Source organism: Numida meleagris, chromosome 2, assembly GCF_002078875.1.
Source record: "Numida meleagris isolate 19003 breed g44 Domestic line chromosome 2, NumMel1.0, whole genome shotgun sequence".
Lineage (NCBI taxonomy): Eukaryota > Metazoa > Chordata > Aves > Galliformes > Numididae > Numida > Numida meleagris.
Genome location: NC_034410.1, coordinates 26615456 through 26633207, shown reverse-complemented (window position 1 = coordinate 26633207; position 17752 = coordinate 26615456). Strand labels below are relative to the sequence as shown.

The 17752-nt window shown below is 38.9% G+C and overlaps 1 protein-coding gene across 6 annotated transcripts in view; it reads right to left on the bottom strand.

The window, feature by feature from the left end:
• The window catches only part of SCIN (scinderin), an 87572-nt gene continuing 70459 nt past the window's right edge, over positions 640-17752 (bottom strand). For all 6 annotated transcript variants that reach the window (XM_021386894.1, XM_021386896.1, XM_021386898.1 and 3 more), the window contains 12 exons: positions 15970-16062; positions 14246-14378; positions 12384-12472; positions 11966-12181; positions 9860-9981; positions 9576-9666; positions 7367-7537; positions 6724-6901; positions 6130-6251; positions 4510-4587; positions 3123-3183; positions 640-2221 (listed from right to left, as the gene is read on the bottom strand). In XM_021386894.1, the coding sequence (XP_021242569.1) occupies positions 2088-2221; positions 3123-3183; positions 4510-4587; positions 6130-6251; positions 6724-6901; positions 7367-7537; positions 9576-9666; positions 9860-9981; positions 11966-12181; positions 12384-12472; positions 14246-14378; positions 15970-16062 (1488 nt within the window). In that variant the 3' untranslated portion in view covers positions 640-2087. The remainder of the gene's footprint in view (positions 2222-3122; positions 3184-4509; positions 4588-6129; positions 6252-6723; positions 6902-7366; positions 7538-9575; positions 9667-9859; positions 9982-11965; positions 12182-12383; positions 12473-14245; positions 14379-15969; positions 16063-17752) is intronic.

Genomic DNA, 17752 nt, shown 5'->3' with positions numbered 1-17752 from the left:
AACAGGCTTCCACAGTGCTGCAGCACATGCTGACAGCCTGCATAGGGTTCAGAGCTGTCAGCATTCTGGCAGATGTTGATGTACAATGAGAGCAAATCTTGTTTAATCCTTGGTTAAGGAGCTACTATAACTGTTAATTTTCAAAAATAATCGTATGCATGTGTCAAAGACGACCATGAGATAATCAGAGACTGCTCAGTGACTGTGTGAAGTGCGCTGAGTTGCTGAAAAGGTCTTTGTGCTCCTCCCAGCAGGAGAAGGACATCTCTTCTACTCTTATAAATAAAAAGCAAGACCTATCCTATTTCCTCTCACCGAAAAATAATCATTCCCGTAGTCAATCATTTTTGCAAGCAGGGAATTGGAAAGCCTAATAATAACAATTGTGGTAGTTCTCTTTTTAAAAGATGAAACAATATGCTTCTAAGTGCCCAGCTCTCAAATTCTCACAGTTATTAGGAAGAATTAGCTCTTCATTGGGTAAAACAGCTTCAAAGTAACAAACAAACAAACAAAACCCCACACTCAACCTCTCATTGCATTGTCCACCTGAGGAGGAAAGCATCCTCTGTTTTTTAAGAAGGTTTTCTAGACATCAGTGGGTGCACTGAGCAATAATGTCTGACATAAGAAAATCAGTTTTGCATATAACATTGTTTCATGATTTTATTTAAAATGAAATGACATCCAGATACAGCCCAGTTACTTAAGAAAGGACTTAAACAAATGTTTAAAGCCGAAAAAGCTCCCCGAATTAATTGATTTAGCTTCTCTTTATTTTTTGGTCAACGTTGTTATGAGCTCAGACTAAATTCACTGTTTTGCATTACTCAGATTCAAAATCACAATCATTTAAAAAAAAGTAAAAAACAGCTAAAATGTTCACTTGCCAAATTATCTTATGAGAACAACAAAAGAGATGAAAAGCCTTCATTAAAAAGCCGCATTGACATGATTTACTGCTGTACAAATTGTTTAAAACAAGCATTCTAGTTTAAAGCAGTGCTATAGATTTGTAGCAGGACTTTTCCTAATGCCCTTAAGGAGACTTTTCTGGCTAAACTACAAATTAAAAAAAACATACTTTGATAATGTACTCTTCATCAGAATACAAAAAAAAAAATCCAAAACAACTGTCTGAGAGAAGATTATAATGTGCTTCCTCATACTCCAGGTTGTCAGGAATGCTGCTGAAACAAGGAGTTTCCATGCTGATATTTGACTGAGACCTGTTTAGAAAATGAGTTGGAAACATACACTGTACCTGACAATGTGAACAAACTCCGTGCTATGAAAGAACAAGGGACTGCTGAGTAAGGCAACCGAGAGAAAGTATGGCTTCAGTGCAGTCTGGTTAAGGCAGAGTAAGTATTTTTGAAGCTGTTACTTCTGCTTCCACTAATAAGTAGTGCCCTAAAATGTGTATGAGAGCTTCAGTTGGAAAGATCTGGAGCTGGAGGCTGGTTCGCATAGAGAAACCTTAAGAAATCCATTAAAATGAGCTAGATAGAATCTAAAAAACAACAACAACAACAACAAACCCAACCACAAAACACCTTCATATTCTCACAAGTGTACAATCCTAAGCTCCAGTTATAATATCTAGACCAAGAATAGCAAACAAATGTGTTAAGAACAGCTTTGTCAAAATACTCATCTCTTGTTTGCCCCCTGCAAGACCAAGCTGTGGATCAGGCATCATCTGAAATTCTACACCGGCCAAATTACGCACAAAACTATGCTGACCTTACACTAAAGGAGTTTCTTTGGCATTGGTTTGAATTTTTAAGGGAAGGCAGAATTTGGTCCATTTTAGCACAGTAAAATAAACTGATCCACAGCTGCTTTGTGAAGAATTCATAGGTTACAGATTGCCTACATGAAAAGCCCCACCCACCTCACCTGAAAATTATCATTTATCCTATCCAGCACTGAGAATTCTTAAGTTATTCATATAACATATCAAAGCTCAGGAAAGGGTAACAACATCTGCATCATATTGTTGCATAAGCTTATGCTTACAAATACTAGAAAATAGTTGTGCACTCATGATTCTTTGGCTTGAAGCTGAAGCTCCCTTGGGTAGGTCAGTTTTTCCATTTTTTGGAGTCCCAAGCCAGGAACCAGCCCGTGAAGGTTGGGGGCTCGTGCCCCTGTTTCACGATGACGATGGGGGTCCCCTTATCTCTGCCAGAAGGATCTGTTTCAATATAGCGTTTGGCTAGAAGCAGGGCGAAATAAAACATGGAAGATATTAGTTAATTCCTTTGGCATAAAGAACCCAGGGCTATTATAATAAAGTCTTCAATTCAATTATTTCAATGGCAATGAAATGATCGAGTAATTGCTGATTTCTCCCAGCTGCCAGTGAATGAATTTTCCACAAGTTTCAAACAGTGATTATTACTCTGATCGGTCCACTGCCATACAACTGTGTTTTGGCCTTTGATCAGGAGAAGGCATTTGCTGGTGCTGTACAAATGCACAAGCTTCAGTCCCACTTTTGCCATGTAAAAGCTTCATAGCTGCATTCAGTACAGATCCCCTGACATCTCAGTGTAATATCAGTACCTATTGGAAATGCAGCGAGCTAACCTTAGCTGCTTTGGGGAAATGCCTGCAAGCATTTTTAGCAGGAATTCCATCAGGAAGGCTCAGGTATAAGAAATCACACCAAAGATGACACAGGATTTTTCAAGGAGGCTCATTCCAGGTAAATTGTCTTGATTTGTTCTGCAGTAGGAATTTCCTCCTCCAAGGGTGGCAGTACAGGGAGTTGGGGATTTGTTGGCATTCCTTTGACTGTACATTGTAGGGTTTGGGTCAGTAATATCTCCTTTTATTTTCAGTGTGGTTTCTTTTCATGGAGCTCTCCTATATTCACTTTAAAAAGCTCCAATTATTTTCTCTCTTCATAAATTTACAGATAAGAAAAATACAAGAGCTTTAAGTTACATTTGAAGGAGAAAATAATCTTATCCAGGATTAAATTCTAATAAGCTCAATAACTCTTCTAAACAACACTGTAAACAGAACTGCATTTCTTCTTCAATAACTTTTCATTTGTTTAAGCACTATTGATGCTAATTCACTCAGAATTCTGCCAAACTGATTTGATTTACCAGATTTAACGGATTCCTGTCGCTCAGTTTCATTAGCATCTTTCCCAATCCAGACAAAAACCTGCAAACAGAGGAGAGAAAGATTTAGCTCTTGTGTTTTCAATAGGATTTTATGTGCAGTAGGCAAAACACAAAACAGTTGATTCCACTAGGAGAAATAATATATTCTATGAAAGTACTGCAGAGATACACACGTCTCATAAACCACAATTAATGTGTTCTTTTTTTTCCCTTGCTAGAGAATGTAGATCTATGCTCAATAGCTTCACCACTCTCTTGACACTGGGATGCCAGACTTTATGCGCTCAGATGAAAGGAACTCTAATTACCTTTTCCATGGTCAGCTTTTCCTAGTTTGCAGGGAAATTGCTCTTCAGGTACGGGTAAAAGTGCTGAACAGGAGCTGTCTCTGGATCAAGCTCTGTGTATGCATCAACACTTGTACCCTGAGACAGATGCTACTCAGGGTAATTGGTACTTCACTGAGTAACCCAACTTCCAGAGCCTCAATCTGCAGTCTCCACTTTTTTTTTTTTTTTTTTTTTTTCCCTTTCTTTCTGCCAAGGATCCTTTTGGAAACCAGCTACTTTTCCCAGATTTCTTTCATTCATATCTGAGTCAGAATATCCCAACACCTTCCCACCCAGCTCTTACTACTGCCTTCACCTCGGCTCCTTCTTGCATGGGCCTTGCACATTCCTTCACATTTCCTAAAATCTCAGCCTTTTTTCCTTGAAGATTAGGCTGAAGAATACAGGTAAAGCGTGATGTTCTCCCCATTTCCCTCCCAGGTGCAGAGAAAGAATAGAGAGAATGTGAGACATAGATGTGCTATCCACACTCACAGTAAGTTTGCCTGCTATATAAAAATCTCTCAACATTTTCAGTTTTCTGTGAACCCAGGAAAATGATGGAGATTATTTCTGTCACCCTCGACCCAGTTCTTCTGAAGAAATCTATGTAAAGGTCTAGCATTTGTCCCCTTCTCTAGTAAGACTTTTCGTAAGTGCTGCTGCTACATTGATTTTGTGGCTTCTCTATACCTTTTTGTGCAATAACCTTCTTTCTTAATAAATTTAAGGGATGAAGTCAAGAACATTATCGAGAGCCTCAATCCTGGAGCTTAAACTCTTGCAGCCTCCATTGGTTTTAATGGGAAGTGCCTGCTGTGGTGTCACATTATGCTCAGAAATTCAGTCACGTATGTTCACACTAGCACATCACAGAGCTCAGAAACTGCAGCTCCCAATGATATAACTTAAAGAAAGCAAAACCTCTTTCATTCTCAGAAATATGATCTTTCCTCCCATCTTACATGCTAAGTTGTTAAGAATAAATTCTTGTTACCACAAAAAAAACAAAAACAGTGGTTAAATACACAGCTTACCTGCTCCCAAGCATCCAGCAACATGACATCATCTTCAGCCAAATCGTCCTGAGTGAATTCTCCTGGGACTTCCTCAATCTGGAAAAGACACTCTGGTGGGTATTTTTTTGCTTTTGCTTTAATGACTGCTCAAGATATTCTTATTTTGGACAGTCCACACATTTTTTAAAAAGGATAATAGAAATTGTGACTGTTGTAAATTAGGACTGAGGTTTGCCAGAAGGAAAAGGCAGGGAGATTTCCACAGTGCAACATGTACCAAACTAACTAAATCAATTTTAAGCTGATGTATTCATGCAGCTTACATTCATTAATAAAGAAACTACTCTGATTTGCAGTGGGTGAGCTCAGTGGTGAAATACACATGCAAGTAAGCTTTCCAGTCACTTGAAAATGAGACATGATAGTTAACTAAGCCATTAAGGATTAGCCCCCAAAAGAAATGCAGACTGCTTGCTTCTTCCAGGGATTTACAGGCAGATAAGAAAGCAGTTTAATTTTCATCTGTATGAGCAGGAGAGCTAATAATGTAGCTAATAGATAGCCTGCTAATTGTAAAGGTCTATCAAGCATTTGGCTACGCTTGGTCATGTAGGAGTGCTAGAGGGACTGGAATCAGTCAGTCCTTTTTTCCCTCTACCATGATATGGTGGCCAGAAGCTCTGAGTGATCCGACTCCTTTGTTGTGGTGAGCTCTAACAGTGGTGAGTCAGGTACTAGGGAAATGCAACAGGAGATACAGAATTTCACAAATTTGGAGGGAATTTAAAACAAAAAACCAAACAAGTGCATAGCTGCCAGCAGGCTATTAAGAGTGAGATTGGTTACTCTAATTGTATTTCACAGGAGTATTTTAGAAGTTTGCTAGAAGAATATCCTTTACTACTCTCATAAGATTTTAAAGTCCTTATTAAAGGATCCTATTTGTTTTATCTCTCTCCATATGAATGAGATTTCCCTTAAGGAAATTGCAGAGATGGTAGCCAACTATGTTGCCTATCTAAAAATTAGTTCATCTTTTCCAAACAGTAACACCTTCCCAGAATATGATAAATAATTAATCCTAAACCATAGGCTTAATACTCAGCACACAGCTCTGGATATTTCTGCTAAGGAAATAAGTCCTCCTACCTCCCAGAGCACAGGCCAATGCCTTAGAGGCAATTACATGTCCTAAATCTCTATGGAGAATTTCAGGCTGTTAAGGATTTCTGGCAAGGGCTTAGGATGTTTCTTTTCCTCACCCCCGTTATCAAACATGTAAGGGGAAAGGCACTGACCTGCATTTTCTCAGAGAAATGATAGCAGTCTGGCAATGCTCTGCAAGAACACAATTGCTTTTGACTAGGCAAATGCCTTGTCTTTTTGCATCTGCAACTCTCTAGTCTCCATCTGGAGCAGGCTGTGCTGACATCTCCAGTATTAATTCTTCTGTCTCTTCTCTGCACATGGATTGATTCAAAGCATCAAGCCTCAACTCTCTAGCTCTTGCTAAGCACTACTAACTACACAAAGAAAAGCCAGGTCCCCAAATTCGTTTAGTATCTGTTGGTTCCCAAGATAAAACATGCCAGAAATTATACTATTAAAGAAAGGGGAAAGTATCCATTATGCACTTACAATAAATCTGCCAGTCTTATTAGAACAACCATACAGGCGAGGGGGATGATCTTCAGCCTTTGTCAAAAGCTGTGATGAAGTCTGATATTTTTTTTTACCTCCAAGTGCTTTCCAGAATTCCTCTGAAATATATAATACATAATTTATATAGCAGTGGATTTAACATTTTATGGTTTTGCTTGATGCTATTTCAAGAATCCCTGAACAGTTTCTTACTTGCTGCCTCAAAGATGAGTGCATTTTCTCAGGACAGTTCTTCCTCCAGTTTGTCAACATAGCAATAAAGTTGTCGCTTGCAGACTGACACAGAACAATGTCTTGCTCCCCTCCTAGTCACCAAGGGCTAAGAAAGGATCACGTTGCTCTGCAGCACCTGCTGCTGCCCTACAGACTTTCAGGGCATTGCAATACTTGTGCATCAGCCAATTCCAGATAGATTTCCATTGAAAATAGTGGGTTAGATTTTCAAAGGGAGAGAGTGAGCATATGGTTCTGCTTACAAAATACATAATTGTGAAAAACATTGAGGCTGTATTTCCATACAGCGCTGTATATCACAGCTGCCCATTAGAAACCACATGGCTTCAAACCAACCTGGTTCCTGGCCTTCATTAATCTTAGCAGTCTGGCATTTAAGAACACTGGCAATGTATTGAGCTCCTTGTTCCTCTTCTTTGTTTGCTCCTTTTCCCACCCAGGTGTAACCAGTGTTGTTTGGAAGTTTCAGAACAAAGGTATCATTGGAATTCAGTGACATTGCGTCAACATCAACCTGTATCAAGAAAGAAACTGTTTTACTCTTCCCGTTTTCAAATAATATGGGTCATTATTTTGAATGTTTATATAAGACGTACAGATAGATGTTAATCAGCTACGCTTTATTAATTTGATTTTTTTTTCCTGGACTTATAGAGAAGAGCTTCACTTGCAACTAGGATCTGACTTGAAGGACAAATCTTAGAACTATCTGGCAGTAGGAAGGACTGTCTCATTAAGGGTTCCTGATTTCTTGTCTGTTCTTTGTCAGTTGACTGCCCACTACACATTTTCTTACAGTTTCCTCTGAAACAAGCAGATTGGTTGTAGCCAGTTATACTTTATTCCCTTTGATCTTTGAGATAGGTTGGTCACACAGACCCGTGGCTTTTTAGAGTTGTGTTCCTACCAGATGTGACTATTCAACAGAAGTAGAGCAGCTCATGGCAGCTATACCATTTTAATTAGCAGTTGACCTTACCTCGGCAATCCTGGTAATGGACATTAGGTTCCTGCGGATTTGGAAGAGCCGTGTGGGTGGAGCAGGTTTCTGACCTTCCTTCTTGGATGTCCCATTCTTGTAGACAATAAGTGGTTTACTTTTGAACAGGCTCAGTAAATGGGGTGGTTCTTTGCCTTGACTGACTCGAATCTGTACATACGTAAAGAAATGCAATAAAAGAAACAAAAGGACATGAGTAATTATTTTTAGCCTTTGTTGAATAGCATAGAGGATGTTAGCCAATAAAACTAGGAGTGTTAGCAAGTACAAGAAGTGGCAATCTGAGAAGATCTAAAAATATTGTTCCAGACACATTAGAGTATTTGTGAGATTTGTTGTCAATCGTGCTAACACACAGACAGGATTCAAACCTCTAACATAATGTCTCACTGATTGTCTGCTATCTACTGTAATGAGAAAATTGCATTTTTTTTTTTTCAAAAGAACTGTCATTTCATAGAGTTTCATAGTGTCACTTAATTCCACTTAAAAAATAACTTGAAATTTTAGGGGCTGTGTACTTAAACACAAGAGGGTGGTTGTTCATCCTGATTGGTTTTCTATATGTGCATTTATCTGTAATACAGTGAAAAAGATGAGCACAAATCTGTCTTGCAGAGAGTAACGTGGATGACCAAAGGGAACTTCCGTTATGGATACAAAAGACATTGCTGCCATCTCAAAGAACACTGAGCTATGAAGAACTGCTACTTTTAGGTTACTGTACTACAAAAGTGAGGCTGGAGGCAGCGGAGAGCCAAGGAAGGGCTGCTGCAGGCTGGCAGGTCATGCTGGGCCATCAAGGAAGTGCTTCCAGCTGCTGTACTGCTTGTCAGACTGAGAACATTACCTGGCAGGGACACCTAACATGTATGCTTGTGGACGCCAAGCTGCAAGATTGCGGCAGAATTTTACAAATGACAAATAACAAGAACGAAGAAACAAACAAAAACAAAAAACACAGAAGAAATGCACTGAGGGAAATGTTCCAGCAAAACAAATGCAGTCATGGAGTTTTAATAGTAATTTGTACTGTAGTGCCATCTAGTGAGTAGAAATTATACACTTGAAAACTTTCAAATAATGCTTATACACATTAAATATAGGTAATATATTCTAGATAAGCATGTATATACGTACAAATCCACACATGCATATATACTTGTATGTATATTCCTAAACAGATACATTCCTACCTAGGATATATTACCTGTACTTAACGTGTATATTTATACACACACAGCTTTAATAAAACAGCTTCTTAATCACATTATTGCAGCTATTTAGTTGTAATGTTCTTATTACTGCAGTACTGGTCATAGGTATGAGATAAGATTGTACTGAGCTGAGCTCTGTCCAAAGACAGAACATATGTTAGGAATACTTCAAGGAATAATTAACTGGAAGTATTTTAAACTTTCCTCAGTATAATTTCAATAATAAATCATAACTGATTTATAGGCAGAAGCATGATTTGCCTTTAAGTTTACTGTACCTTGGTGGGTGAGGTAAGTCCTTACATTGTTAATTAAAGAATGGGAAATACAGAATTACCTTCTAGTGCCTAGAAAATCCCTGCCTGTCCCTAGTCATCTTCCTGCTTGAGCTCTTCTATGAAAATAGGAGGCTTTCCACCTCTCCACCGACCCACTAACACCAACAAGTAAGAAATGTATTTGACGATAAAAATGAGGATCAAACAGTATTAGTTGCATGAAGAAAATAAAAGGGAAAAGCTGGAAAAAATAGATTTTGAACTGAGTTCAAGTAACTGGCAGCTTGGTTTTATCTGTACAAATAGGTAGATGACAAAAAGTCTGTGTGAATACAAACTCATTTGCTTTTTTAACTAAGGAGATACACCTACCTTCTGCAACTAAGCTAAATGCTATGAAAAACGATCAGTATGGCAACATGCACAATTCCCTACAGAGTGAACTGGGAGGTAAATTTACAGTGCTTCATGGCTAATCATCATGCCATTAAGCCGTGGTAAAATGCAAGTAATTTCAGGTAGTTTATGCACTGAATGGAAGTTAAATATCTTGATACATGACAAATGCATGCACAGAAGGGGTCACCATTAGCAATTCATATTCCCTGTCTTCAAACACTATCTCCTCCCTTCAGTTCTCGTTTCTGCATCCATATTGTATGCTCTGTTCAATGTCAGCCCAAAGACACTAACCTGCACAGCCTGATCATTCAATGACCGGTCCAGCTGAACAGTCAGAAATGCAGATGCAGTCAGTTCATCTTTTGTAGCACAGGCTCCTTGCCTGAGGAAGACAAGGTAAAATGAATACAGCCGTTGAGCCCAGTTTCAAAATGGTCAAAAGATTATAGTGCATGTCCAATACATAGTAAATGACCCTGCATTTACATGTTGCTGTACTCTTCTCAACAGGACATAAAGTGAGCATGAAATAATATCCACATACTGGAGGTCTGTGCAAAACTGTCCACACATACCATGTGTAGATGATCTGCCCTTTAGGGTAAGTATAGAGGATGATGTAACAGTCACCGCCATAGAACTGTCCATACGTCTCAGGTTCCACAGGAACTCTGCCGCTGCTTTCCACACGCCAGATCTGGGGAAACACAGAAACCACTGCAAAATGCCAAATTTCATCTTGAGACTCTTCAAGGGGCAATTTATTCTATCATACCTTAAGCAACTTTTGCTTCTCTTCCCAAATGTTATAGTATATGACCAAGAAAGACTCTTCACTGAAGTGTATGTATGCACCCTACATCCACTGAATGAATGAATAATGATCAACATGCCACTGCAGTATGCTTTTCCTTGTCTTGATGCTTTAATGTCATCACATACTGCTATACTGAACTTACTTTCTTAACATCTTAAGATGATAATGTAACAAGAATGGCACAATATTATGGTTTCCAGTAGGACCATCATAGCGTTTGGGAGAGGTAGTCAAGATTCAGTTTTGAAGATTTCTTGTATTTTATTTGCTACAGCTCAACTCAGTTAACAACTGCCCTCCATAAACATGCTGTTGAAATTATAAATAAAAAGTGCTTCAGATCTAAACTGCTGTGGCTGGAATCTATGGACCATCCCAAGTATGAGGTCAGAAATGCAGAAAATAAGCCAATAAGAAGGTGGGTATTTATTCCTCCTCTTACTTTCAGGATCTCAACATTCAGACCTGTGTTCATGCTGTGTTGGTGCAGTACCAAGCTAGCCCTGTGTAGTCCAAATACATTCCTTTGATTATACAAAAGACTAATCCAAAGAGATTTCAGTGTGGCATGGATAGATTTAGAAGGACTCCAAGTGCAAGGTCCTGCATCTGGGTCGGGGCAACCTCAAGCACAGATACAGGTTGGGCGGAGAATGGCTTGAGAGCAGCCCTAAGGAGAAGGATTTGGGAGCGTTGACTGATGAGAGATTCAACGTGAGCCTGCAATGTGCGCTTGCAGCCCAGAAGGCCAACAGTATCCTGGGTTGCATCAAGAGAAGTGTGACCAGCAGGTTGAGGGAGGTGATTCTGTCCCTCTACTCTGCTCTTGTGAGACCCCACCTGGAGTACTGTGTCCAGTTCTGGAGCCCCCAAAGCAAGAAGTACATAGAGTTGTTGCAGCAGGTCCAGAGGAGGGCCATGAAGATGATCAGAGAGCACCTCCTCTATGGGGGCAGGCTGAGAGAGCTGGGGCTCTTCAGCCCAGCGAAGAGAAGGCTCCAAGGAGAACTCATAGCAGCCTTTCAGTACCTGAAGAGGGCCTACAGGAAAGCTGGGGAGGGACTTTTTATAAGGGCAGGTAGCGACAGGACAAGGGGAAATGGCTTTAAACTGGAAGAGGGTAGATTTAGACTAGATATTAGGAAGAAATTCTTTACTGTGAGGGTGGTGAGACAATGGAACAGGTTGCCTGGTGAGGTTGTGAATGCCCCCTCCCTGGAAGCATTCAAGGCCAGGCTGGATGGGGCTTTGAGCAACTTGGTCTAGACGGAGGCGTCCTTGCCTATAGCAGGGTGTTGGAACTATATGATCTTAAGGGTCCCTTCCAACCCAAACCATTCTATGATTCTATGATTCTGTGATTCATTCTGTGACTCTAAAGCCATCATATTCTTTCAAAATCCAGGCTACCTGAGATGCCTACTTGGGACAAAGAAGCTGACAGGATAGATAGAGAAAGACATATGTAGATAAATGGATTAAATTTCTGACTCCAAAGTCAAGTTTTCCCATTCCAGATTTCAAGATGATGTGGGCTAGAAGTGTCCCTTTAGGATAAGGATCATATTTAAAGTAATTATTTTAAAAGTCTTTTATAAAAGGGGAGAAAATTCTGCTCTTTGATTTCTTCTGATGGCTTTCATGAGCATAAAAATAACATTATATGCCAGCATACTGCTGACAAAGAATTCACTTCCCACTTCCAAGTTCCTTTTCTGATGGTAGGAATAACCATTAATGTAGTTTTACTCTACATAACAGCTTAAATGGCAAAACGCACAGTAGCAGTTTATCCTACTACAAGTAACAGAAGAAATTGGGTAGGTGGAAATTGGATGGGTGTTAATTACAACACCAAAATTACCTGTACTTTCCCTGAGCCATCATCTATCATGTTATGCTGGGCAGCCATTTGTGGAGACTCGTGCAACTTTGTAGCATCAAACTCAATCTGCTCAATTTTAGCCACTCTCTCTGTGACATATACTTTGCCAAAGCCATCACTTTGATCTTTATCCTTCCAGTCTTTGAAAAATTGTTTGAAAATTGGTGTTTCACCTCCTTCTGGAAGCACCTGAATCTGAAATGAAACAGGAAACATGAGATGGACTGAAAACAAAGCTGACATGGTTACTCAAACAAAAACTCTTCTGAATTATTTGTCAATAAAACATTGCCTTTATTGACTTATATGCCCTTAACAATACTTGTTTTGCTGATTTAAAAACAAAGCCTTTAACAGAGTTCATTATCTCTTGGTATCGTCTCATAATAGATTGCACCTGTGTGTTGGCAGGATAATTCATCTGCTGTATGAATGCTTCAGCATTCTTCATGGCAGCTTTTCTCTCCTGTGGGTTAGCATCTTTGCCTGTTTAAAAGATAAGGACAATAACACATGAGAAAGGGCAATTTGCTCACGGACCCTGGAAAAACAAGACGCCCTTGAGCCAGACTCTGTTCAGTATTGCTTGTGCCTCTGTCTTGACCACACACAAATGCTGGACACAACATGAATAATAAGATCCATACAAAGTTGAACAGCCAAAACAGTACCTTCATGGTTTTGAAAACAGTTTAAATAAATAAATAGTTATTCTTTTTGCTTTGTGTGCTTTGGTTGAAAAAAATGCTACTCAAAATTTCTGCTAGGTTTAAGGTATATGTCCAATAAGAACACCCGGGCTACTTTCTCTGAATCCTCCCCTTCTGTGCTGCAATGTGTTAAATGAAGCTGCTCTCCAGAATTGCTTCCCTTCATTAGGCACCACCACAATTCTATTTCCTCCTAGTAAATGAAACTCCCTTTCAATCTGGCTGTGCTGTGCAATTTACCACCACTCTTCCTCACCCATTCCTCTTTGCTCAGCCTTGTTCAGTATTAGACATCTCTGAAAGTCTCAGTGGGATGATTTTTTTTGGTATCAGTTTTGTGTTCCAGCTGGCTGTCAATGACTATGCTTTAAAGACTTCTTAGCCTACTAAGATGCTCTCATAAGCTATTCATTGTATTCAGTTTTGAATGAGACTATTAGCAAAGTAATTCACACTCCTCAGCTTAGCAGTCTGAAGATTTCCAGCAGAGATGATAACTGCAGCCTCCCAGTGCAAGGGTGAGACTTGCAGATTAATGTGTTTTTTTTTTTTTTCCTGACACATTATCATTATCAATGGTAGCAAAGTGAGGATGCTCAAAGGAACATGTAGGGCCACATTCACAAGACCTAAATTGTACATAATTGCCTCATCCTATTGGCTTTGTTCTTCTAGGAGCTGTCAGTCCAAGAGGGAAAACCCGGAATCAGGCTCAGGCCTCTGAGCACAATGCCCCCCAACTGTTATTTTTTAAAGGTTACATCCCTGAATGCAAATAACTACTCAAGCAAAATGCTTACAGTACTTCCTGAATTCAGAAGTTTGACAACTGCATTGATTAATTATTTACTATTTCACATGGTAGAAGGAAATGCAAATGCCACAGAAGAATTAATATACTGCCTCCAACAAAAAAAAAAGGGGGTGGGAGGGGAGATACTCAATGTTAAATGTGATACCATCACCATAGCTTTCCAAGTACAGAGTGTCCAGACCTAATTCCTGAGTTCCCCTCTGGGAAAATGATCAATTAAAATGACTGCAGATAGTCCTAGCAGCATGGATTATAACAGAGAAATATTCAGGAGAAAAAAAACAAGCACGTTTTCAGTTGGTCCCTTGGGAGATGGAGACTGTAATTATCACTCACCTTTCAATTTCACACCTCCATGAATAAAGGTATGGAAATACAATGCCTACCTGTCATCAAACCTTCAAAGCCCATATTTATCCCAGAAGATAGAGATTTGATGGCAACACACAAAATTTGCAGGATTCTGTATGTTTGCTTTGTAATTGCTACTTAGAGAAGCATTTAAGCATTAAGCTTACAGATGTCTTAGAAATAGATATGATCTTTAGACAGGACTCATTCTCAAAGCCCTTATTGATAAGAGCAATCCTTGTTCATTGACCATGCCAAGGCAGAACCATGCCCATACTCTGGGTACTGCGTCCAGTCAGTATAAAGTTTTTGCTATTCAGCAATGCTGCATTGACTCCTTAGAACTGTGTTTCTTCTGCATTTTCAACAGAAGTGATCTCTTACCTTTCCACACAAAGATCTTCCTTGCAGCACCGTTGTCCAGAATGAAACATTCCTCTGACAAAAGCATAGCCATGGAGAAGGGGTTTTCCTCTGCTACCACTGACAACTTCATGGATCCGCTTGCATCTGACACCTAAGGAAGCAATAGATGCAACTTCAGATAAACTCTGGTTTTGATCATCAAACTTATTTCCATGCCCCAAATTACTACAAAAATCAGTTACTATTCTTGTGTATGAAGTCTGCATCCTGCTGGAAAGTAGGGACAGTTAATGACCTTTTCAGTTTCATTTCGTGTTACATCCAGCAGAGGGAGATGTAATGTTAATTTTAGTAATCTCTCTCAGCTTTTTAAAGTAAATAAATTTCCTCTTATGCTCTCAATTACATGTATACAGTGAACAGCTCACAGTTAAAAACATATGCTTATATCAACCTATCCAATGAGTTAGTCTTAGTTAATCTTCTACTACTACGTAACCCTCACTGAAGCCAAAGGTACACCTACATGCTGAACAAGAACAATTGAAATTACAATAAGATAGTCCTACACTAATATTAGCAAATTAAATACTTATATTTATTATCTACAGTTCTTTAATAGGAAGCTGTCATATAAGACTTACTGCAGAATCTACTATGTAAACTCTGTAAGCTCACGTAGACTTTTTAAACCTTATAAAGTTCACTTCTGCTAGGCTAAAAGACCAGCAAAAGAAGTGATTACTACCATGGTTTCTGCCTTTCTAGCAGTCTTTATTTCCTTTCCTAACTAAATATTAATTTTAAACACATCACGATATCTTATTTTGTATATAATGGAAACACAGGATGGAAATTATCACTGAATACTACAAATAAAAACTATTATGACAACTTTGAGGGCTCACTGTAGACTAGTTTCACAGTCTCCTGACTTTGACACTCACTGTGATATTGCAGCACTTTTGAATTTGGTTAGCAGAGAATTGTTAGTAGGACCTCTGTACTTAGAAGAATTCTCTGAGAGTTCTGAGTATCCAAAATTCACTGCAAATACTCTGCTGCAATCCTCACTTCTCAAGTACTGTTTTATGAAAACAGTTCTTCCTTGTTTTTTTTTTTTTTTTTTTTAAGCCCCAAATGTGAGAAACAGTGCAAGACTTTTTGGCAAGGTTAATGAAAACTAAACACTAAAAATGGCATTGTAAGCAAAATAACAAAACCTGGCTCTGCTTTGACACTGGTAATAAAGAATTTTTCTGACATTGGCACTGTCCCAGTCAATGTTAAACCACTGGAGGTGAGAAAAGAGAAAAGGAACATTACAAAAGAAAAGAGTTTTGCATTCAAATTCCTTTGAATTTTGATTAGAAAAATAAAGCTGCCTATCTCTCAAGCTCTGCTATGGATAAATCATATATGACTTCTAAAACTATCATTTTTAAAAGCAAGAAGACAGGAAACGTACTTTAAGATTTAAGGCCAGTTAATTGTTCATTGACCTACAATGAATGGGTCTCAGGCCATGCTTAATTTATTCTCTGAGTAAACAAGTCTGTAATCAATATTTTTTCCTCAGTTCAGCTGGGTTGTCTTGACACACTGTGAGAATCTTGTCCATTGGCTGCAAATCATCCAACACAACTGCGGTTCTGTAGGTGAAGCCAGAACTCCATATATTAAGGCTCTGTGTGCATGAAAACTGTTGAGTGTGCCTAACCCCCCAAAATAAAGCTACTTACCATATATAGTTTAGCGCTCCTCCGATTTGTAATATCAGCCTTCTCATCGTCATCGTCGTTACATTCAGGAAGCTCTGGCTTTTCCCCTAAGACCTGTACAACAAGAGAATAAAATTAGTAATAGTAATAATAATAATAAAATCAATGCAGACAGAGTATAGGTTCTACAGTATAAATATGCAAATACTGTCGTGTACTGTTCCAGTAATTAATTAGTTGGCATAATCTTTACACTTGATCCAATCTAAATCTAAATTCATGGATGACTTCTTACAATTTTTGGAGTGGCTTCACTTGTGAAATGTTTGAGAATAAAATTAAAGCAAATTGAAACATATGAACTAAAGTTATCTTTAAAAATATTTCAATTGCTTATGAAATATCAGATTATGAGTTCAAAAATCTTTAAAATTACAGGTTCTTAATTCCATTTTCATGGAGAAAAATTAGCTAGGACCTTGGAAAAAAAATCACAAAGTGAGAAAAACATTTTTTTGCTCTACCACTAGATGATCAGCGTTAACACCGTGGTAGCTTTATGTCACAGTGGTGTTGCACCACAGCCAATCTTATAGCAACTATTACTAGAATAAATTCACAGAGGTTCAGCAAGAATATCCAGATCCAAATGTTGTGTGTAGAATTTTATGGATTTTGATGTATTTACATCCCAGAGTGAAGGTGGTAATAATAGTTTAATGTCGTAAGTACAAGTGATGTAACAGCCTTCCTATTGACACAGCAGATTTGCATATAACATGGAGTTGCATGCAAAAACATTGTAAATATTTGATAACAAGAAAGCCTGACAAAGCATATAGCTGCAAAGAACTTGAAAGAAAACAAATGTAGCATCAATGTTTTATAGAAATTTCCATCTGTGGAGTCTTCTAACCTAGCAAAGCCAGTAAAGTACATAGCCTTGTAAAGTATGATTGCTCCAGTTTAATCTAAAATAATTTACTTGTGGCTCATTGAAGCCAAAAAGTAATGCCCTCAAAGTATAAGAAAGGCATCACTGTGAGCTCTTCAGTAGCCATCAGCCAGCATTCCCTGAATATGCACTACATGGCTGCAGGTTTATTCACGTGCAGGCCAAGTGGGGCCAGGTTGTCATAACAGTGCCACAGCACAGGTGAATGACCACCTAAAGGGGAATGGGCATACATGGCACATTGTCACAAGTTTTCCGAAAATGTTTCCCATCCTAGGTTTGCACACTAACAGCAGCCTACACAGAAGCTGTAAAGCACTAAGAATAACACTGTCTTTGTAACGCAAAGGGCAGAAAATGCCCAAGAAACAGGCACGTTTCTTTGCCTGAATACATTCTGAATGGGTCTAAGGGTTTTATAAGATTTGACTTTCAGTGACTGCTAAAAGGGTGAAAGACTCCTATTAATAAAACTTCCAAAAGTCCATACTCACTACTTTTTCTGCTTAATCAGGCACTTCCAGTAAAAACAGAAATCCCATTCACACACAAGTTGTGATTCCTGACAGTTACAGGCAGCGCTTTCCCTTGCCATGCATATGGAATACCCCTGACACCACAGTTATTATGCTTTGTTGTAAGCTTCTTAAAGTGATATAAAATCTACCAGTCTTTGGTAGGAGTCTGAGAACTATGCACGTGCCACACTGAATATTTTTAAAACAAGGTTAGGAAGCACCTGATGCTGTTTCTGAAAGCACCGTGACAGAAGCAGCCTCTCTGCCCACAGCATGAGCTAAGCACGCTGCTCTAGCAGCAGCTAAACCAAGCAAGTTCCGTAATATAAAA